Source organism: Xenopus laevis, chromosome 7L, assembly GCF_017654675.1.
Source record: "Xenopus laevis strain J_2021 chromosome 7L, Xenopus_laevis_v10.1, whole genome shotgun sequence".
NCBI classification, from domain to species: Eukaryota; Metazoa; Chordata; class Amphibia; order Anura; family Pipidae; genus Xenopus; species Xenopus laevis.
Window position 1 is genome coordinate 102,182,826 of NC_054383.1, and position 24,101 is coordinate 102,206,926.

Here is a 24,101-nt window from a genome sequence, read left to right on the forward strand (position 1 = left end):
AAACTGTGCTCATAATAGTGTTCAATATTTAGAAGAGAGTTGATAAAAAATAGAGACTGCACACCAGGCAACACAGGAGTAATAATATTTATACATTTTCAATTTTAATATCAATGGTTGCATTTAGAAAAGTATACAGTAAAATATAAAATACCAATGCTTATTCTTTTTAAATATATTAAAGAAATTAGCCCAAATAGGTTATTTATGAAATGCAAGAACAGTGTGTAAAGTAAAAGTTCATAATTATGGCTGCTTTCTGTGTTGCATCTGCCACAAATGAACCTGATGGCACATCCAATTTGCCATTGATGCAATCCCCTTTGGAAACTCTATAGCTGACTCCAAGGCTAGGGTATTGGTAGCTCAATGGTTTTCCAGTATCAGTAGGCCCATTTGCCCACCATTCATTTGAAGAAGTGGGTAACAAAAACCACTTCTTCCGCAAATATCTCTCCATAGGCTATCATAGTATTCTGACCCTGTTGATGGAATTGTGGATCAGGCAACTATTGATTGAAAATAACCACTGCCACATTTTCAGGCAAAAATAACCTGAACTGCTTCCACTGGCAGGGTCACAGCAAATACCAGTACAGCCTATGGAAGGATATTTGCAGTTGTTTGGTCTCATGTGCATAAGAAAGGATTGCACAGGCAACATAATGCTCTGTGTGTGCCTACCCTACAGACCTAAGGTTTTTTATAGGGATCCTTACTGTTGCATTGCAACCACTTGATTAATTAGATTAATATAGGCGGTGGACCCAATAGAGGAAAGATTGCCAAATAGGGTACCAGGACAGGGTACCAGGACAGGAGACAACATTTCCAGAGAAGATTATCCTCAGAGTGCACCAAGAAATTAAAAGTTGGAATCTCCTTCGGCAAATATTGGATCAGGCAACATTATTTCCTGACTTCCTTGAATTGTTCCTTCTTGTTAAGATGAGTTCTCAAAAAAAAGACCAATTACGCAGCCTGACTTTTTAAGAAGACCAAGATCAGTCTTATAGGTATCACCCAGTTCTGTTCAGTGAGCATTCTGTATGGTTTGTCAAAAAGTTTGTATATAATTAAATGATTGCTATTTTAAATAGCTGAAATAGTATATCTCAGAGAACTGTGCATATCATTTGTGAATAAATAGGCTACGAGTTAAAAGCAGTATATGAACAGACTATATAAAACATTGGGAGTTGTCCTCTGCTATTAAAAATTACATTTACAGCCCTGTTGGCACATGCCATCCTTTTAGGGGGTATTTATCAAAACTTGAATTTATCTCATTATTTTAAAAATAAATATTCAACCTAACTCCCTACCATGATTTGGCTTAATACTAAACAAAATCCAAACCAAAATTGTATGTGCGTAAAATCCACAACTTTTTTGGATTATCAAACGAAATCCAGCCTCCAGGGCCAGAACTAGGGGTAGGCAGAGTAGGCACGTGCCTAGGGCACAAAGGTGGAGGGGCGCCAGGCACGTACTTACTCCTACCCCTAGTTCGGTCCCTTCTCTGCCGACCGCCCACTGTGTCATGCATGCGTCAATTCACACATAAGCAGAAGCAGTTTCCGCGCATGCGCAGAACCGTTTTTCCACGCATGTGCAAAAGCGTCTTTTCGCGCATGCGCAGAAGCGTATTTTTTCGCATGCGCAGAAGCGCTCATCCAGCCGGCGCAGCAGCCGGGCAGGCTGCCTAGGGCACCTGCCCGGCTTGGCCCGGCTCTGCCAGCCTCAAACAGCCCAAAATCCTCAAACAGCCCTAAATCCTCAAACATCATGAAGGCAAAAAATATCTACCAATTGTAAAAGGGACATCTGCCATTGACATGGCTCTGACAAGTTTTAGCTGGGTTTTTTTCATATTCGGATTTTTAGCAACTTTGGAACATAATAAATTCAATGGTTTTTTTCCTCTAAAAATTCAGATTTTTCCCCTTAGAAACTTGACCAGAAAAATTTGAGGCTTAATAAATAGGCCCCTTGCAATTGTGTTGGACACATCAAACCCCTAGCAATGTCATAAGAAACCCTTGTGCTCTTAGGCCATGCCACAAATGAAATTGTTATAATAAGGGGAAGAAAAGGAAGGCTGAAGCCAATCAGCCCAATGCAAGACAACAATTTCAACCTCTATTGTTAAGCAAATTGATTTAAGTTGCTGGAAATAAAATTGAATTATGAAAGATTGAACTTAGGAGTCCAGAAAGATTGCCATCATTTGCCCCAAATATCAAAATTCTCCAGCCAGGGGTATTTTTAACAAATTGGCACATTAACAGTATCAATAACCAATATCAAAACTCAGCAGAGTCTAGTCACAAGAATGTGTTAGACTGTATAACTAATGGGAATGTTATTGTTACATTTTTGTTTTAACAAGTGCTTTTCCAATTAAAAAGAATTCATATGTACAGTGTTATTTTAAATGATTTGGACCTATGGATGTACATGTAAACAATAAAAGCCCAGTATAATTGTCTTGTCATTAGCATCGGTTTATGGTGGTTTACTTAATATTAAATATAAAGTACTGGTTTATTATCAAGATTTCTGGTGCAAACAATGCCCTGTGAGGAATTGTTTTGTTTAACAGCTTTATAAATAATATATCTAATTCCTGTGATAATAATACTAATAGTAGTGACAGTGGTGTCATTTCCATTAGTGATACTTTCACTTAATAGATAAAATGGATTGCGTAAGATTCATGCTTAATAAATGGACATAATATTGCTTGTTCTGTTACAGCTAAATATTTTAATGGGTTTTCAGGACTCACATAAAAAGGGCCTGAATCATTAAGGATATATTCCTAAGGCCATTTGGGAGTCTATAATAAGTTATTTCTTCATTCAAGCAGAGGTTTCCCAAAGCATCAAGTTTTTAATGAATTCATTTTTCTTATAAGACTTTCTGCTATTTTGACTAATTGTGTTTTTTCTAAGCCTGTTGTGTTTTAACACATTGGATTAAATCCCCCTAGTGCTTTTATTTAATCAAGATATAAAATTAATGCCACCTTGTTAAATTTGCTTAATTCTTACAAATCCTTTGCAACTTTGTTTGTAAAACGAATGCAATTTAATATCCTTGTGTGCCACATACGTTTCCAAATTACAGTTTAATGTTTGACTGATGCCTATAAAGATAAGTACAGTATCTCTCAGTTAAGGTCATACAAGGACCAAAATCAAAGGATTCAAACCAGGGTGACTATTGAAAGCTTATTATTGCTGTGTTCAGATTAGAAATGAGAGAGTCACAGGAGGGAGAAAGCATTGTCAACTGATTCAAGCAGGTTGGAAACAAAGCAAAAAATCTTTTGAACAGTAAAAGAGGCACTGTCTGGTACATAGTCATTCTGTGTTTGCTCTGTGGCACATTAATAGACAAAGGCTTTCATGATGCTTACTCACCTCTTAGTAAACTGAACAATAGTAGAACAGAGCAGAGCATGGATCTGGGACATGCATTAGGGTAGATTATCAGATGCATTTATTAAGAGAAAACCAAAGAACACATACTTGACATATGTTCTTTTCTAACTTTCAGAACTTAAAGACAACTGTAAAATGTTGCAGCATATATTGAAAACCCATCATTAAAAAATACTAATTAAAGGCCAATATGTGCATGGCCTTGTTATCAACTGGTTCAGTATAGCTTCCACTGAAATTATGGGCTGTCTATTTTTTTTTTTAATTTTAAAGCACTAATGGAAGAACTTTGCTTTTTCTACTAGCCATAATGGCTGAAGAGAGATAAAGAGCTGCCTGTGCCTTCTGTTGGTCATACACATGGCAGAAAAACCTGCCAACTCAGCCCCTCCAGAACAGGTCAGCAGCTTATTGATCCCTGTATTATGCCTGCCCAGTGGCTTGGGAACCATACAGGGATCAATAATTGGGTAGATATCTATTAGACAGGTTCAAAGGCAAAAACTACATTAGTATTAATGGGGTGCAGTGAAGAGGAAACTGAAAGTTTGCAAATATACTAAAATGTATAACAGATACTCTTTATTTTTATTTAAAAAAATAGATTAAAATGTATTTTTAACATATAACCAGTTTATTGAGTTTATGATAAATGCAAGGGCATATTGCCCCTTTAACACCATTAAAAAACCTCTTTCTCTTAAACAGCACCTTAAATGAATGACCTGTAGCGATGAGCAAATCTGTCTCGTTTAGCCTTGCTGAAAAAAATTGCAAAACTGCTGAAAAATTCTCAAAATGGTGGAAAATTTCCGAAACACCTTAATTTTTTTTTGATGCGCAACAATTTTTTAGCCTTGCAACTATTTTTCTCAGTTTAAATGTGTATCTGTGACAGTTTAAGTGCACTTTGAGAAAGGCTACTGAGGTAGCCGAAACATCCTTGTCCCCATAATAAAGAAGCATTGTTAATAAGACCTGTGAGTGTGGACTTTTTCTACACAGGACTGAATGTGATCAGCTGGTTCTGCACCCAGGAAAGCAGGATCATTTACACGTGAGTGCCTACCGCACACTCAGGTCTTAAAGAACAAAAAAATATATCTAAGTTTATTACTGGGAGACTAACGCTTCGACCAGCAATCTAGCCTTTCTCAAAGTACCATTACACACAACAAAAGGGCCTGATATACACATACACTACATTAGTCTCCCAGTAATAAACTTAAATATATTTTTTGTTTTTTAAGACCTGCGTGTGTGGACTTCTTTTAGAATTGAATAATGCCTGTGGCTCTGCACCCAGGAAAGGTCATCTTTTTTTTTTTTTTTTTTTTTTTTTTAACAATTGGAGTGTCTTATGTACATTTTACCAGAGTGAAAGTAAAAATAAAAGTAAAGTAACAAAAACAAGTTCTAAATCTAACAACCTGACAACACTTAGTGAATATTAAGCACCAGTGATACAATATTTCTGTAAGGAATGTGAAGAAAATGGACAAATAGGTTTTAGCCACTACAGGAAAGACTATTTCTTGAGCCAGTCGAGGATTCGAAATTTTAAGTTAGAATCTGTTTGATCCCAAAATATTGACCAAGTTTCTGGAAAGGTCATCTTCCATAGACTCTATTACAATCAAATAATCCAAATTTTTCAAAATGATTTCCTTTTTCTCTGCAATAATAAAACAGTACCTTGTACTTGATCCAAACTTAGACATAATAAATCCTTATTGGAAACAAAACCAGCCTAGTGGGTTTATTTAATGTTTTCATGATTTTCTAGTAGACTTAAAAGTATGAAGATCCAAATTACAGAAATGTCTGTTATCCAGACAAACCCTAGGTCCCGAGCATTCTGGATAACAGGTCCCATACCTGTATATATATTCTCTGTAAAGCACTGTGGATTATATTGGATGCTCGGTTATAAACTGGGAACTCAGACTGGGGCCAGATAAAGTTGGAATCCCAAAATTGTAGAAGGCGTGCATTTTATCTGAATAGAGTCTTCTTTTGAACTATGGGCACAGAATATGCTATATAACCAGCAACAGTTTCAAACTATAAATACCATAGATCTCAAACCAATAGGCTTATTGCACACTGCCATCTTGTGGTCTGTATTTAAACGCATCTTGTAATAATATCTTAGAATTACTGTACAATATTGTCCAGTTATGGGAAAACTGCAAATTAATAATTTATAAGCAAGGAATCTAGTAGATAAAATTCTAATAAAACTCTACTTGAATATCTTATTCCTTATTCAGATGGTGGAGCATAACAATATTTGGGTTGGTTGTGGCACATTTTGTATTGGTAATTTATTTGATGATACATTTTGTAACTCACTGGCAGTTCCTTTATATTATCTGATTACTAAGGCAACCAGAAAATGTAAGTACGCTGTGATGGATTTTAATGTGTGCAAGGGTGACTAGAACACAAAATTCTATAAAGCACTTTTTAAATGTAGTTCTGTGCTGTACACTTTTAAAATATAGATACAAAATATAATACATAACATTTTTCCTTTCGGAGATTAATTTTTATTGGACAGGAGCTGGTGTTTTGTTTTTCCTTCTTAATCATTTTTGTTAACATTTACATGGTGTTTCCTGAAGTTGATGTTATTAGAGAATCACTCTGCATCTGGTTGACAACCTGTTTTGATTTAATTAAAGGTTCTTTGTCTTGTTCAATTACCAGTGCCATTAATTTTAGAATTGTGTGTCTGAATCTGCCATGCTTTAAAAGTACCTACTGAATTCCCAACAGGGTGTGCTTAAACATCAGAGAGCTAGCTAATTATTAATGAAATAATAGCCTAACTTTAACAATTATTAAGATTCATCAGCTTTACAGACCAACAAAGAAGATTGTTTTTTCTTACCAAAGAACAGCAATGACTGATAGAAGCTTTATTTTAGCAAATAACATTTTGTAACAGTAATTGTGAGAGACACTCACTCTGGTGGTCTAGTGGGTTGTCGGGGACGCCCGCTGCTTCCCATCCTCTTCTGTGAGGGTTCCTTAGTGTGTGCACGGCACGCATATCCTGTATTTATAGGCGCATTGTCACTAGCGTAATGACGCCAGCACACAATGGTGCCAAATTCAAAACTATTTAAAGGGGACTTGGTGTCCTATTCATTGCCCGTTATAGGTTAATCTCCTTTGAGTTCCTGTGTGCTATCTTGTTTGTATCTGATTCCTGTTGTGACCCCTGCCTGATTATTCTGTCTTCTGTGATTCTGACCCCTGCCTGGTAAACGTCTATTCAAAAATCTGTATTCTGACCCCTGCTTGTCTGACTCTTCTTGATTGATACCCTGTTTTTGACCCTTGCCTGTCTGACTCCGATTGTATTCCGCCTGCACCGACCCGGCCTGGTTTTGACTATGCTTTCTGCCTGCTCCTTGAACTCTGACCTTTTGCCCAAACACTTTGATAATGATTGTGCCCCTCTGCTCGTCCAGAACCCTTAGCTTGGCTCCTCTCTTTAAAAGACCTGGCGGCATTCAGTTAGCCGAGGGCTCCTCTCGAGGTGAAAGGCGGCTGTTAAAGGCAGAAACAAGAGCTGAGACCAGGAAGCATAGCATTGGTTCTGGATTTTGGGTGCCGATCATGACAGTAATTGCCACTTTCTTGACTACAAAACAAAAACTGTTTCTTGACTGAAACATTCTCCTCACTGTTAGTGAAGTGTTTTAACAAATTGTATTTTTCAGCTTTTTTAACTCTGTCAGTTTGTCAGAACTGATTTGGCAGCATCCAAATATTTTCTCTTAGGGGCAGATTTATCAAAATTTGAGTTTAGAGCTTAAAAAAAGAAAAGCTCATCCATGTTATATCCTATGCTTGCACTGAACTCTAACACTATGGGGCAGATTTATCAAAATGTGATCTTAATAAATAAAAACTCACCAACATTCAATTCATTCCTATGGGATTTTTAGAACCATATTTATCAAATGGTGAGTTCTAACTTTCACCCATTGATAAATACAATTCTAAAAATCACATAGGAATTAATAGATGGGTAGGTTTTTATTTATTAAGCTCAAATTTTAATAAATCTGCCACCATAGTGCTAGAGTTCAGTGGCAGCATTGGTACAAATATTTTCTACTTGTGAAGGTGAAAAAATTTGTAAAACTTAACAGCTCTGTAATTTTTCTGTGTTGTTAAAATATTTCCTGTTCAGATGAAAATGTCCAAAAATTGATGAATCAGACTCTTTAAGGCTCATTTTCAGCTTCAGTTGCAGTCACACATAAATGGAATTAGTCGGTGTACATACTGATGAGATAGATAGATAGATGACAGATAGATAGATAGATAGATATATAGATAGATAGATGATAGATAGATAGAAATGTAGGCTAAGCAATTGAATGACATGCCCTGTCTATCATTTCTGTGGGCAATATATGTGCAGAGTACAACATGGAACATGGAGATAAAATAGCTGTTGCTCAAAACTTCTGGTTTCCTGGTATACTCTCAACCCCATTTATTCCAAACTAATATGCAATCCCAACTCCTGCTTACTCATGGCTTACTAATTATACACGCCTCAAAGCCCATTCTCTGAAATTCATTCTCACATTCTATCCAAATTTTCTCTATCTGTCTAGAAATGATCTCTTAAAAATATGTCTTTAGAGAAGCTAACTTCCATCTTGCCCAGTGTTCCTTTAGTATACACAATTTTCAACTACTACCCACTGCATGTAATGTTCAATGCATTAGTCAGCACAGGATCCAAGAGAGGCAGGTGGGGGTAGCACCATAAGCATCCCCTTGCTGCCCCCTACCTTGTGCATTTTTCAGACAGACAAGGTAGGGAGTGCAGGACATGCAGCTTACATCTGGGCCCTGTCCTTACCACTTCCCTAAAATCTTGGTGCACAAAGCAAAGGCAGGTGCAAGTGTTCCCAAAATGAGCACTTGTAGAAGCACTCTTGCACCCATCAGTGTGTCTCAAACCCCTTTCTCCTTTTAGATTGTAAGTATCATTGAGTAGGGCATTCTCTACCTTGTATACTGGTTGTATTTGTGTATCTAATCTGTTTGATGTATACACCATATAGGTCTGCATGGTTATGATATGATATAATCTTAGCCACGTATGGATCATCCATTTGTTTGCAATTTCTTCACTATTTTTGTGACCGTATATCAATCTAGATGACACAACATCACACGATTAAGGTTACCAGGTATCTGTGCAGCCTCATGTTAACAATTTTCTAAAAGTATCCACTGCTCAAAGGGCAGGTCTGGTAACCGTAATTATTCGAAATGACAAACGAAAATTGATTTATCTCAGTGAAATAGGGATGATCAATTTGAAATGTCAAAGTGGACAATAAAAAACAGGTCTATATTTTTATCCGCTCCTCAGCATGTTGCCTGATAATTTTTACAGAAATTGGAGAATATAACATGAAAATGCAATATACAAAAATATAAAATCAATACAAAAGTTATAACAATGATTAATTTCTTTCCACATACTTTAGGGCAGACTTATCAAGGGTCAAATCGAAATTTCTAATTTTTAAGTTTTTTTGTGGTCAAAGCTTCAAATTTAACTAGGGAGTTATTTAAATTTGATTTGAGTTTTTTTTAAAAAGTCTAATTAGATTTTTGAGATTTATCATTATCTGGCCCTTTAAAAACCCTCAAATTTGACTATTTGCCACCTAAAACCTGCCGAATTACTGTTAAGTCAATGGGAGAAGTCCAGGGATCAATTTGGAGTTGTTAGCGGCCACCATTTGATTTATATAATAAGGTTCAATTGGTTTAAAACTTATGGGAGTTTTAAAAAACTCACATGATTTCAAAATTTCTTGATAAATATAATATAAACTCTTGATAAATGTGCCTCTTCCTGTCAAAGAAATATCATGTTTTCCTTCAAAGAGAGTATTGTTTATTTAATGCGGCTTAGAGCAGATCTAGAGTGTCTTCAAATAAACAATATACAGATAGAATACCATATAAATCATTCTCTAACAGCTTCTTTAAAATCATTGGTATCAAAATGTATTTTGATACCATTGTTCTAATTCATTGTTCTAATTCATTAGTTCCTGGGTGCGATATTTGTCTGTTTTGATTCCTGTTTTGACTCCTGCCTGCTTGACTTTCCTGAATTCTGTAATCCTGACCCTGACCCGTCTGACTACTCTGAACTCTGTTACCCTGACCTGTGCCTGTTTGACCATTCTGAAGATTTCCCAGTTTTGACCCTTGCCTGTCTGACTTCATTGTAATTCGCCTGCACCGACTCGGCTTGTTTGACCTTGCTTGAATTCTGCCCTGCCTGTCTGACTACACTTCTTGTCTAAACCTGAACTGTACCTTCTGTCCAAAACCTCGCTAACGACTGTGCCCTTTTGCTTATCCAGAACCATCTTGGCTCCTCTCTTATTAAGATCTGGAGGCATACAATTAGCTGAGTGCTCCTCCCAAAGTGAAAGACGGCTGTTAAAGGCAGAAGCAAGATCCGAGACCAGGGAGCCTAGCACTGGTTCTGGATTAAGGGTGCCAGTCGTGACACAATAAACTTGGACAACTATGTAACCTTTTAAAATTACACAAGTACAAATATCTCACTCTAGTCCAGTAACATAAATGAAAATTATATTTTATAAGTTTTCCATTAAAAGGGTTTTCTCTTTTTAAAGTAACTTGGAAGAGTTATCATTTTATAGCATGTATAATTACAAATAAGCACAATAAAAAAAAGTTAAATTTTTTTTATGAAGATACATATATTTGAAACTGCATAGGCATTGTAAAAGGAAGAGAAGGGAAAACTATAATATATTAATGTAACCTGTACTTGCTATAAATCCATGAATCTGATTTTTTACTTTAAGCTTCATGTAATCAGGTAAGTGAAGCCAAATCATTAAAAGCATATTGTAATAAAAGATTTAATTTTAATTGGATGTCTTAAACAGGTATTGGATCTATGATCTGGAATGCTTGGGACCTGGCTTAATTTCCATAATTAAGCACAAATTTGAGGTTTTAGAATTTTCCAAATGTTTTATTTTTCTAATTTTTTTCTAATTTTTACTCAATCAAGTTTTTTATATTCAAGTTTTTTTTTATAAATAAGCACACATTTGACATTGTGTTTTCAAGTTTATTTGAATTTTAAAAATCTCTAAAATTCACAAATTTGAATTTTAATAAATAAGCCTCTAAGTCTAAACTTTAATTATACCTCGAATAAACTCACAACTCAAATGGTTTCTAATTTAAGAAAAAAACTGGAATAGAAAAAACTCAACGAGTTTGGGGTTAAGAACCTGGAAACTTGAATCGATGGAGTTTTCAGCGGAATTTAGTGTGAATTTATCTAGTTTTTGTGCAAAGCCCTCTGGAAAAAACTCGAACATCATGCTATTAACATCTTCAAATGGTTCAAAGGACCTCTGCTGTTGACTCCAACGTGACCTTAACAGGTTTTAAATATTATTTTGGCACTTTTTTAAAAAAAAAAACTAGAAAAATTCCAGTTTTTTTTAACCCGGAAAATTGATTTTTGGTAAAAAAAAAACTAAAAAAATCGAATTTCCGTAGAACACAACTCAATCCTTTATAAATCTGCCCCTGAATAAACACAAGAAGATTGTTTTGCCAACATGTGGTGCAACAAAAGTAAAAATCATAAAATGTAAAGACAGAAGATAAAAATTAAAGTTAATTCCGAGGGATAAATAACTGTATTTGCCCCCTTATAGTAAAATAATAGGTTTATGTTGATATCAAATAAATACATATTCAAAGTCATAAGATTTAGAGCAGTTTTTACCAGATCTAATAGTCCATCACAACCAAAGTTTTGCTTTCCAACAGGTTACAACTAAATGCAACCTTTTAATTGGTCACTATTATATTATAGAACTGGTGCAAACATTGCTACATTTATTATATTACTACATAAGTATTTTAATTCTAAAAACCCTTTCTTCCACTCCTGCGGCATATAAGAGAAATGTTACTCAAAAGCTATTTATTTCTAATTTGTGCAAAGTGTTTTGTGTAGCTGATTATTGAAATATTACCCAGGTTTGTTTCTGTGAATAACTAATTGGGTCCTAGACACTAATGATGGTTTATTGTGATTTACACCATGGAAAGTTTATTACAATCCTTGCATTTTTTATTTTCTTTCGCTAATGAGTAATCATGAGAAGTCTATGAATCGTTGTTTCATGAAATGTTAAAGGCAGTAACAGCTAATTAAACATGAATTATATATGGTCCATAAAGGAATGCCACCAGTGATGAATATTAAGTAGGAAAAAAAACATTCATTTTTAAACTTGCCTTGGGTTTAAATTAAATCTGGTTTAAATCCCAATAATATATGTTGTATTGAGGGATACTCTGATAAAGATAGATCACTGGCATTTTTCTTTGCATTAAATATTAAAGAGCCACAAGGGAGCAATAATTCTTAAAACCAATAGCTCTGTAAAATCATGATAACCATTAAAGCTCACAGAAATACAGTATATGTCAACATTTTCAGGGAAAACAACACACAGAGAACTATGATGTGTACTCTGACGTTCTTCATTGATAGAACATTTGTTGGGGTGTGTCACAAGCAGAACATAAAATAGATGATATAGATGTGGTTGAGCACTTTGTGTCACAGCACCCCCCCCAAGAGAACTGCAGTAGTCAAACCTATTGCCATTTATATATTAAATGCTGTGTGCCTCTATTTGATCAGTTAATCCATACTCACATAGCAAGTCAGAAAACAGAACAAATTGTGTCTCGCTTTACCAGCATAAGCCCCCATAATCATGCTTTCTCTACATTCCCAAACTCATCCAAAGTCTTCTCTTGCTTTTCTATCCCAAAAATCTCTATCCCAAAAAACTTTACTTGCTCTCCACTGTTTTTGTATTGACTCAGATATTATTCTGTAAATTGTCTCCACCATGGATTGGGTAAAACATGAATCCCTGTGGCATCAATTGGGTTATACAAAATCACAATGGAAAACAGGAATATAATATCTAAACTCCTTGCAAGACTATTTCAGGAAGCCAAAACATAAAAGGTATTATATAAAAGCACCTAAGGTTTCTCTGCAAGAAGAAAAACCTCCCGATCATGTGTGAAAGAGAGTAGTTAAAAAGGAAAAGTAACAATATCACTGTTGAAGCCAGAAACATTAAATTTAACTTTTCATTTATGTTAGCCTCAGCCCTGCTGTTCTTGCCTTCTTCTGCAGCTTAATTATAATCATACTGTTAAGTAGAAGTTCTAGTGAGAAGCTACTACATTATGTGCTACCAGTTGTATTTTAGCAACAGCAGTTTCAGTAGGCTTTATTGGTACCCTCTTTCATTAACTGCATTGGCACACAGTACAATCAAGGGAATGTTGCAACTGCAGCCCCGCCACACATTGGAGCAGGGAAGGCCAGAAGGTTTTCCAGGATTTTTACCCCCAGTTTTCAGTGAGGTGCAAGGCTCAAACTAAATGGGTACACAAGATACAAGGTATTGTAGATATGCAGTCCTTGGAACTCCTGGAAAATTCACCAGTTTTGGAGGTGTGGGAGCTTAGATACAGTATAATGTGTCATGGGCTAGTGTGCCTTTCAGCAAAGAGAAGTTTGACATCCATGTTGATCAGGCATAAATGCAATCTAAAACATGTATTTTAAACCTGGAGACCTGGTACTATAGAGATGTTCCAAATTTTACTCAAACTCATAAGTTGAACTTTTTAGATGTATACAAATGGAGAAAACTCTTTTGACATATCATGGCATTTGTTTCAGTGGGATAGGGTAATGATATGTTTAAATGAAGAAAAAGGTTTAGCCATCGAAGTCAAATCTCTATTAGCTATGTTTATCCATCTTCTGTATCTAGTTAGCTTATTGCATTTTCATCTAAACTAATACATTATTCAGATTATTTTATACATCATTATTAATGAATAGCTTAGGAAAACAAATGTGTCATACCCAGATTTTAACAGTTAAGCATATTTTTTTTTAAAAAAAACCCCTATGTTTATAAACATATTTAGAAATAAAAACAGTTTTTTTTTGTTCTGGATATAGTCTTTTTTGTACAGGTAATGCTTAAATGGCTATACTCATGTTACCATACAATATTGAATTCGGTTTTATTGTGGAATCGTTACCTTTTACCTGTAAATAAACATACAGTATATCCAGTAAGTTCAGTGTCTAATTGGTAGGGTTGCTTATAAACAATTTAGTCTCTGTATTATATGTGTGTTCCTAGATACTAAGCTATTAATCTTTTTCTGTACCATATTTCAAAAGCCTGTTTCAACTGTCAAATTATTCCATCGTGTGTAAGAGCTGTCCTCCATATTCCCAAAACACTTTACATATTTTTTTTGTTGTAAAGGGAAAAAAAATTGAGTGTAGAAACTCTGAATTATGGGAAGACCATGTCCAATAGAGCACATCCTTGATCCTAAATAAGCTCCATAAATCCATATTTGTGGTAAAACTTTTCTATTGGGTTTAGATTATTATATATATGATGATGTCCCAAAATGCGTTCCGTACAAGTCCATAACTCAAAATATATATTTCCACCCCTTATATTGGGAACTACTCTATCTATACCTGTGACTTTCAGATACGAAGAAGTTCTTTTATTACATTCTTCAAAGTGTCTAGCAACTGGTGTGCGATGCTCTTTATTATTAATAGTTGTCTGCTTGTTTGGCCATTTGGTTTTTCCTTTGCTGAATTATGTTTTACAAACGTATTTAAACCAGTCTCAAGCCCCCCTAACAAATCACATCAGTGCACAGTTGAAATGTGTTACTTTGTCCTAACAGTGGAGTTCTCAGCTCTCGTCTTCACCCATAATGGTGATCCAATGCGTATTAAACTGTACAGCTTCATTCACCATATTATTTCTTAATTGAATCAAAATTACAGTTGACTCTACCAGATGAAACATTTTACACTGTCTCTTTTCAAGCACAAAACTTGTGATATTAATGGAAAACATCTTCTTTAACTTTCTGTGAACATGCACTGTCCACAAAAGAATTTCAGAGACACATGTTGTTTCAGTTCTTTTTAAATGTATCAGTCCCAGGTCTATATCAGTATACAGTCATATTACTATAAATGTGTTCAATATTGATATAATTCTAATTGAGATACTGGGCTACTGGTCGCTCGGTGACTAATCTCCCTGGAATGCAGTGTGTGCCACCACCCTAAAAGTGTTTATTTAAATTCAAGAATTATCTGATGTGACATACCTTGGACACAGCCCAAAGCATCAGATTTCAGTTTGCGCTTATCTTGTGAAGGGAAAATTTACCACATTGTTGGGTCTGGAGAGCCGAATCCTCCAGAGGACCCTGATTTTATTTGTTTTCCTTTATAACCAGTATTTTAGCTTATAAAAAGCTTCTGCTTATGTTCTGTTAATAAGGGTGAGTAAACTGGTCAGTTACAAAGCACAATTCTAATCTAGCTAATGTACAAGCTTCAGAATTTGTCAGGCCCTGACATAAAGGTTTATTTGACTGTTGGTTCCCATAAGGCATAATAAAAATCTTTTATAAGAACAGAAACAAAATGTACCCTATTATTATGATAAGTAGCATTGCCCAATCATTTGGAAAAGTAGTTTTGATTTTTGTCACCAAGTTGTATCTGTGTAGAAAAAACCTGTGCAAAATTTTCTGAAAATATTGTAATTGCTTGTCCTCTGATGGTTAAGTAGAAAAACAAATATTTATAAATCTTTTAAGGGATAATCTTATCCTATATATCCAGTATTTGGCTTCTTTTATAAATGTGCAATAGGTATTATCCTAGATATAAGCAGCATACATAGCAAAGTCTACATTTCTTTATTCACACACCTTGATGCATAAGGAATATGTTTGAAGTATTTTCTATGCATATTGATATCCTTACTTTGGATCATTCTGGATAGTGTTGCATTTTTATTTATATATAAAAAGCAGAAGTATAATTTGTTCAATTTGCTTCATAGACCGAAGAGGGAACATGTTGGGTTGCTCAGTGGGTATGGGTAACAAATCTATAGTGATCCAATTGATAATAAAACTTCTAGATTATACTCACACAAGCAGATCCCTGATGGAATGGGACAATGGCACTTTTTGCGAGTTAATAAATGACCCCCTTAAAATGTGCTTTGAGAGCTGGTATGGACATCTTTGCAGGTCTGAATTCAGTATAAGGGAAACACATTAATTTTTAATCCAGCAGAATCATACATTATTTTCTAGTGAAAAATCATGAATATTACACTACCAAAGATCTGGGCAAATTGACTGGGACTAAATTATGATTATATTGATTATTTCAGCCTTTTCATAAAATATCATATTAGATGCTTCCACACATTGTAGTTACATTGTGCATTCCATTCAGCCATTTCTCTCTGGGCTGATAATTCTATAAGGGTAATTCAAATAATGGAACACAGTGTAGAGAGTGCAAAAAAAGGCCGCAAGTTAGAGCCTATAGAATGCATTATTAAGTAAACTATTAGCATAAAATAATTACAGGTAGCTGTAACAGATCCATTATCCATTATGCTTTTTGCAGGGTTTTACAAATAAGAAGTCATTACATTATTTGGATCACCATGTCAACTAAAAAAAACATTTTAAAGTAGTTAATTTAATTAACTTTTAGTGTAATAAACGTGGAAGCAGGAATCCTCATGTCAGAGGTCACAGGCGGATTCCTGCTTCAACAATTATTACTCTTCTTTGATCCTTGATGAACTGCACCCAGGCACATTTAATATATATAAGTGAGTGACGGCATCTTTATGTGTGTGTGTATATATACAGTATATACATATATATACAGTTCAAGAGGACCCGCACTCCATGGTTAGTGAACCATCAATATTCGATTTCTCAAACTTGTGCATCCAACGTTTCGACCCACATTAGGGCCTTTATCAAGGTCCTGCACAAGTTTGAGAAATCAAATATTGATGGTTCACTAACCATGGAGTGCTGGTCCTCTTGAACTGTACATAATGCTTTGACCCTGCACCCTCACTAAAGGAAGACTGGTTCAGAGTGCAAGCGTTCGATTCTGATTTTATATATATATATATATCTCAGGCAAATACAGGACAGCTTTTTACCCAAATAAATACATAAATATAATTTAAATAGAAGAAGAGCCTTTCAATTACTATTATATAATGGAACATGTTAATATTTGGTGTTCATGTATATTACTGATTACAATAAGGGCATCGGTTATTTGGCACAGCTACAGTATGTCTGTTTTAAACATAGTTACATAGTTAAATTGGGTAGAAAAAAGACAAAGTCCATCAAGTTCAACCCCTCCAAATGAAAACCCAGCATCCATACACACACCCTCCCTACTTTTACATAAATTCTATATACCCATACCTATACTAGCTATAGAGTTTAGTATCACAATAGCCTTTGACATTATGTCTGTCCAAAAAAAACATCCAAGCCATTCTTAAAGGCATTAACTGAATCAGCCATCACAACATCACCCGGCAATGCATTCCACAACCTCACTGTCCTGACTGTGAAGAACCCCCTACGTTGCTTCAAATGAAAGTTCTTTTCTTCTAGTCTAAAGGGGTGGCCTCTGGTATGGTGATCCACTTTATGGGTTAAATCATGTTGTAATCATGTCCCCTCGCAAGTTAATTAAATCTATATTGTGAGGTAAAGTCAAGCAGATGGAATCTATTTTTGAGTGTGATAATATTTTTGATTCTACTGAAAGAAGTCTGGTGTTTCTGAGTTGATGTCAGGTGAATTCATATTTGCATTCCATGATTCATTTTCTCACCTCAAGGATTATCTCTAACAGGGTGTATGGCATTTTTAATGATCTTCATTTTTAAGAAAAAAAATCAACATCTTTTTTATCTTCCTATACTACTAGATTGAAAAAAGATGTGTTTGAAAGTGGTGCCATTGCTTTTCTTATTGCTGAATACAATTTGTTGGCTGAAGCAAATATAAAATGTAAAATTTTCCTCTGATATTTTACAGCTAATTCTATTGTACTCCATTAAGTGATCTAAGTGGCAGATTTATCAACGGTCGAATTTCAAGTTTATGGGAGTTTTTAAAAACTCCCACCAACTCCCATAAACTCGAAATTAAAAAAAAAAACAGGTGAATAGGATCGAGCTGCAAACTCAAATCGAATTTGATTCATTTTTTTAAAAAAATATTTTTTTCAAAAGTCCACCAAATTACTCCAAATTGATTGTAGGAGGTCCCCCATAGGCTAAAACACCAATTCTGCAGGTTTTAGATGGTGAATAGTCAATTTGAATTCTTAAAGAGATAATACAGGACACATTATGAAATTTGAATTTTTGTAAACTCAAATCGAATTTGGACTATTTCTTAGTTGCATTACACTAAAATAAACTCAAAATTCAAATAAATCTACCCCTAAGTATCTGCATCTATGGGTGCTCTCAGCAAGCCAGTATGAATAGTATGAAAAACATGGCAATATGCATGTGTTTCTTTGCACCTTGTCCCAACAAAACGCCATACTTTGGGTAATAAACTCTTTGCATGGTGGAATAAAGATTTTGACCTCTTTAAGTATAGTATTTAATGGCCTACAATGTATATAGATATACCACAAGTCATTATTACAGGGCAGGAAATGGGTTATTTATATGAGATTTATGCAGCTGTGAAAGGTACAGCTTCTATGTGTCCAGTCAGTGTCAGACTGGGGAGCCCAGGGCCAACCGAGCCTGCAACTTCAGGAAGGCCCCCACACCATCCACTGGGCCACACAATCACAGAGCCCCGTCTTTCCAATAACCCTTCCATCCTCTTGTGCACGGGTGAGCGGACACCAGCGGTTTCCTGGTGTCAATCTATCAGTTTAAGGTAATAGTAACAGGAAAAAAATAAAATAGAGGGATAAATAGATAAAATGAAAAACATGGCAATTTGTATATTAAAATTGCACTTTGCATCATGTGCTATGATTGTAATGTGCTAAGCTTTAAAGAAATTGTTCAGTGTAAAAATAAAAACTGGGTAAATAGACAGACTGTGCAAAATAAAAAATGTTTCTATTATAGTTAGTTAAGCAAAAATGTAATATATAAAGGCTGGAGTAACCGGATATCTAACATAATTGCCGGAACACTTCTTCCTGCTTTTCGGCTCTGTTGCTTTTGAATCTGAGCTGAATGCTGAAGATCAATTGCAAACTCACTGAACAGATATGTACCATGTGGCCCCCCTTCAAGTCGCTGACTAGCTCAGAGTTATAGAGCTGAAAAGCAGGAAGTAGTGTTCTGGCTATTATGTTACACATCCAGTCACTCCAGCCTTTATACATTACATTTTTGACTAACTACCTATATTAGAATTTTTTTTAATTTTGCACAGCCCATTTACACAGTCTCTAAAAAACTTTGGTTTTCTTATTATTTTATAAAGCTCTAAAAATTTGAGATTTATGAAGGGACATATTATTACTTATGAAGTATTTTAATGAAAAAGTCTGACCAAACCAGAGTCATGATTGGACTTTATTTATTATTTAAAAAGCATGATTTAATCAGAACTGGCTTTTCCTGAAAAGCTAGAATTTTTCTGATTTTTGCCCCAAAAAGTCCGAAACAGTTGGATTTTTGGGCTAATCCATCGCAGACCACAGAAACTTCCACATAGGATAGAGACCTCTCCTATTGGTTTATATACAACCTCAGCAGGTCTGAGAATTTTTTGGATTAAGACTTTTTCCATCCTCAGTGTATAATACATCTTGAAACTAGATTTTTTTGAGTTTTTGGCTTTAATAAATAACCCCCTGAGTGTATAAACCACTAATCCCAAATACAAAACTTTGACAGGTAAAAGTTGTCAAGGTACTATAGAAGTCAATGGGAGCCAATAAGGACTTTTAGAGGTTTTCACAATTCAAATTTTTTCAGTTTTTCGGGGTATTCAGATTTTAAAGCGCAGAGTTTAGTGTAATTTTCCATTCATACTTTTTTCATTCTAATTTTATAATAAATCTCACGACAGTCGTGTTTGTGAGTTCAGCCATCTGTTCTTTTTCCCTGTCTCTGAGACCTTTACAGGTGAAAAGTTGCCAGAAAAATGAAATATCGGAAAAGTGGAGAGTTCTCTCAATCGAAAAAATGGGGAACAAAGTACTAGAACATAAATGAAGAAACGTTGCCTTTTCCCAGAGGACAAAAATCCAAATACTGTATATAAAAAAGGCTTTTTTAAGGAAAAGATCTTTCAGAAAAGTGTGTGTGTATTTCTGTGGTCAGCACAACTAGGGAACTATATCACTGAAGATCAATACCTACAAAGTGCCTCATATAGTTTCTCTTACTTTAGTTGACCTTATTGTTCCCCCTCGACTTTGATTTTTGGGTTCCGGTTTCTGACATTTAGGGGGTTATTTATCAAGGTCCGAATTTATTTCAATATCGGTTACTACAAACTCCGATCTAACCCGCTGAGGTTTTCAGCGCTTATTTATTATTACATTTTCCCAAAAATTTGCTTTGCGGGAAAAGCTCTTATTTTCACAATTTTTTCGTGAATTTCAACCGAAAGCTCTGAAACATCGTGAAATTGCCCAAAACCCCAGACACAACCAAAAATCAATGGGACTGTTCCCATTGACTTTTATGCAACCTCGACAGGTTTGAGATGCCGTGGTTTTATATTCGGGCTTTGTAGCCCTCCGGGTTTAATAAATTCTGAAAAATTTGTGATTTTTTTTAAAAGTCTGATTTTATAAAAAAAAATCACGAATTTTTGGATTTTGGGGAATTTCAGGTATTCGGAGCTTAGTAAATAACTCCCTTAAAGTAAGGTGAATGTCCTAAATATATTGATAATGGGTTGAGTGCAGAGGAGCTCTTGTATTTGTCTATAAAGTGAATATTTGCTGAAGCAGAAAGAAATTCATCAAGATCTAGGGTTCGGTCGTTTAGCATGTGTTAACAAGGGCTGCTTAGGTGGTACAGTAAGCAGTTTATAACATTTACTTCATTGCTGACCCACTTCTTTTTCCTAAAATCAAAGGACAGTTTTAATTGCAGTACATAATTTTACATATAAATGGCTACATGACTAAAATGTAGAATGATTACTGAATTAGTATATTGTTCTGAGCAACAGTCATTCCATGTTTTGAAATATGGAACCAAAGAAATTCAGTGTTATAAAAATTGTTCTTAACATATAAACTGGCGACGGCTCCAGTGATAGAACTTGACACATCTGGACTACATTTCCTGCTATTTTATACATTGTTACTGATACAATTTGTTTCTGCTCATTTATCACATGGCTTTGCTTTTGTTTCTGCTTCTTCATACAGGTCTAGCGGTACACCAGATTATTACCATCACTGTTTCCCTAATCATGGTCATTGCAGCATTGATAACAACACTCGTCTTGAAAAATTGGTAAGGATGACCTCTACTCATTTTGCACTTGGTTTAATGGAAAAAGCATTGGGTCAATTAGCTAATTCAGTGTTTCAAACAACTTTGTCAATTATATTGTTTCTGTTATTTTTGTTAGTGCTAAGCAATCTTAGAAAAGGGTAAAAATCAACAGTTTTAACAGTTACCAGTTACCTCAATGAATATAGTATTTCTGTGCTTATATTTTGAATTATATCTCCAAACAAGTCTATTCTAACTCATATGCTGATTACTGGTTCCAATTAAGCCTTAGTCATACCTTTAGCTCTGCCTTTGTCCAAATAAGGCGAATACATCTGTGTAAGGAAATAGAGCCAGGCACCCGCAGGTGAACTGCAAAAAGTTTTAATCGCACAACATGTTTCGGACAATGCCCTATTTCCAGTGTTACCCACAATGCATACAGAATTCCAATATAAAGAACAAGCCACACCCTCATGTGTAATTAATTACGTGAGATGGGCCACTACTGTGTGGGGGAGTAACATAGTCAGCCCAGCCCATAGTTACGTATATTAACCCTAAATAAGTATAGGTAATATGAAAGTCCATTGGGCTCACATTTTAGTTACAATCAAAATCAAAAAAGAGTGACAACCACGAGGCACGTGATAAGTAAAAGAAAAAATAGATTTTAATCCATAGTGCATTTTCCAAACTCTTTGTATATACTGGCACTAAAATGTGAGCCCAATGGACTTTCATATTACTTATACTTATATGGGGTTTTAGTGTGCATCTGAGTAAAATTAAACCACTACATCTAAAAGTTACCCTTATTCAAAGAATTATAACACTCTTGTAAACAATAACAGAGTGTCCAGTAGCCTTCCTATTTTCTAAATCTTCTGACATCCCATGACCTCAGCAAACAGGATAGTTACTTAAGAAAAACAGTAACATTATCTTCATCAAAAGTTCAGCATGCTTTTCAATTGAATGGTTTATTCCCCCCTCCCCCATGGATTTCTAATATCTGAAATTGACCACAAGATGACAACTGGGTTTCAAGTAAGGCTGAAACATGTTAGAAACATGTAGTCACACATTTAGGGACATATTTACTGATGGGCAAACATTACAATTTGGAGTATTTTCGCCAAAAATGTAAATTCACCATGACATCGGCAATTTATTAGAAGGAGAGTGCATCAATTGTTGCCATAGAGCTGTTCCAAGTAAACATGGTGACAAAAGGTCCCCATAGGCTTTGTAACAATTTTTTGGTCGAAGAAAAATCGTTCAATCGATGGATTAAAAAAATCCTTCACACGTTCGATTGTTCGATCATACTATTTGCGGTAAATCCTTCGACTTTGATATTCGAAGTCGAAGGATTTACATTCGGCTGTCGAATATCGAGGGTTAATATTCGACCCTATGTAAATCTGCCCCTTTGTGATAAGTAAATTAAAAACTTATTGAAGTCAATAGGCTACGATTTTTTTTCTCACTCCAAATGCATTAAAGTCAATGGTTTTTTTTTCTTTTGCAGACTTTCTTTGTCTTGGCAACTTTTTGTCCACATTCATCCATAATGCATGAGCATTTTTTGTTGCACAACTTTTTGTCTCAGTGACTTCTCTGCTGTGAAATTTCGCCACAGTTTTGCCAAAAAAGTCTCACGACCTGACCAAAAAAGTTTACGCCTCACTAGTGACAATGGGGCTCATTTATCAACACTACCATGAGCAGTTACCTATAGCAACCAATCAGCAATTAGCTTTTTGAAGCCAGCTGCAAGTAGAACAATGAATGCAGCAATCTGATTGGTTGCCATGGGTTACTGCCCATGGCCAAATTTGCCCAGTCTTGATAATGACCCCCAATGTGTTTTGATTCAGAGAATATGGAGAACACATTGAGCAGAAATAATAAAGTTCATGGGTTTAATATGTGATTGAATATAGTTTGAAAGATTCCTAGAAATGTATATAAACCTCTATGCTATATAAAATTTACATTGCAAGAAAAAAACTTTTTATTGCCAGTACATAGGAACAGAACTCATAGGTACATAGGAAAGAACTCAAAGACATAGAAGTCTATTGGTAACACTGATTTGTTCAAAGGAACTCTTAGATCCAAGAAACTCCTTAAATAGTGTAGATATAAAACTGCAACAATATGGGAATTCAAGTCCAAGATACACCCAAATAATTTCTGCATAAAATAATATATTTTTTTACTGATACACAAAGCTAAGTCTCACCTCTTCTAGGAATAGGTCTGGGTTTTCTGGCCCTCCATAAAAAAAACAACCAAAGAAGAAAATGGGCAGACGCGTCTTGTTCCCTTTACCAATTTAACTTCTCTGATATTATTGGACTGGTACAAATTGTGGAATAATAATCATTGATTTATCTGTCCCAAAAACTTAATAACATTATAAATCTATGGGAAAAACTAGAACTGAATTTGAATAGTTTTTTCTTCTGAAATTGAATCTTGCCCATAAATTTCCCCTACGATAAATCAAAAATAACTTTTTCAAATTGATATCTAAAAAAAACCATTTACTGTATTTAGAAATCATGGCTATCTTGTGGTATGATTACATCTACTTTCTCATTACTGCCACGGCCTGTCATGATTGTTACTTCTATTACTTATGTTCTTCTAGCTACTGTAGCTTTACTGTTATATGAAATTTCTTAATGACATTGGTCAAGTAGCTACTTGTACCAATAGTTCTCTATTATGGACTAGCACTGGAGTGGTTTGTGATTTGGGGGTAAACGGATAACAGGCACAGGGCTTTTAAAAAAACCTAGCTACATGGTTTGTCCTTTACCACAATACGAGGCTGAGTATTTCCACAATACTATGGAATGGATGAATCTAATTTAATATATAATGTAGATAGGTGGATGTATTATAGGTGGGGGAGTGAATTTCCATTTTTATTGCAGACGGTTGTAAAACATGTAATGGCTAATCTTGAGTTCTGCTTTGTCACATAGAAATCAATCATTTTCCTTTAACATTGTTTTAGAAAATGGTGCTCCCATATTTCATATACTGTCTTTTATTTGTAGTCATTGACCACTTTTGTCATTGCTTGATTTTTTTAAACAAGATACTGTTCTGAATAACAGTTAAC

At 35.0% G+C, this 24,101-nt stretch overlaps 1 protein-coding gene across 5 annotated transcripts in view; it reads left to right on the forward strand.

The window, feature by feature from the left end:
• ajap1.L (adherens junctions associated protein 1 L homeolog) overlaps positions 1-24,101 on the forward strand; it is a 138,301-nt gene that overhangs the window by 80,723 nt on the left and 33,477 nt on the right. For all 5 annotated transcript variants that reach the window (XM_018226104.2, XM_018226106.2, XM_041569407.1 and 2 more), the window contains one exon: positions 20,890-20,977. In XM_018226104.2, the coding sequence (XP_018081593.1) occupies positions 20,890-20,977 (88 nt within the window). The remainder of the gene's footprint in view (positions 1-20,889; positions 20,978-24,101) is intronic.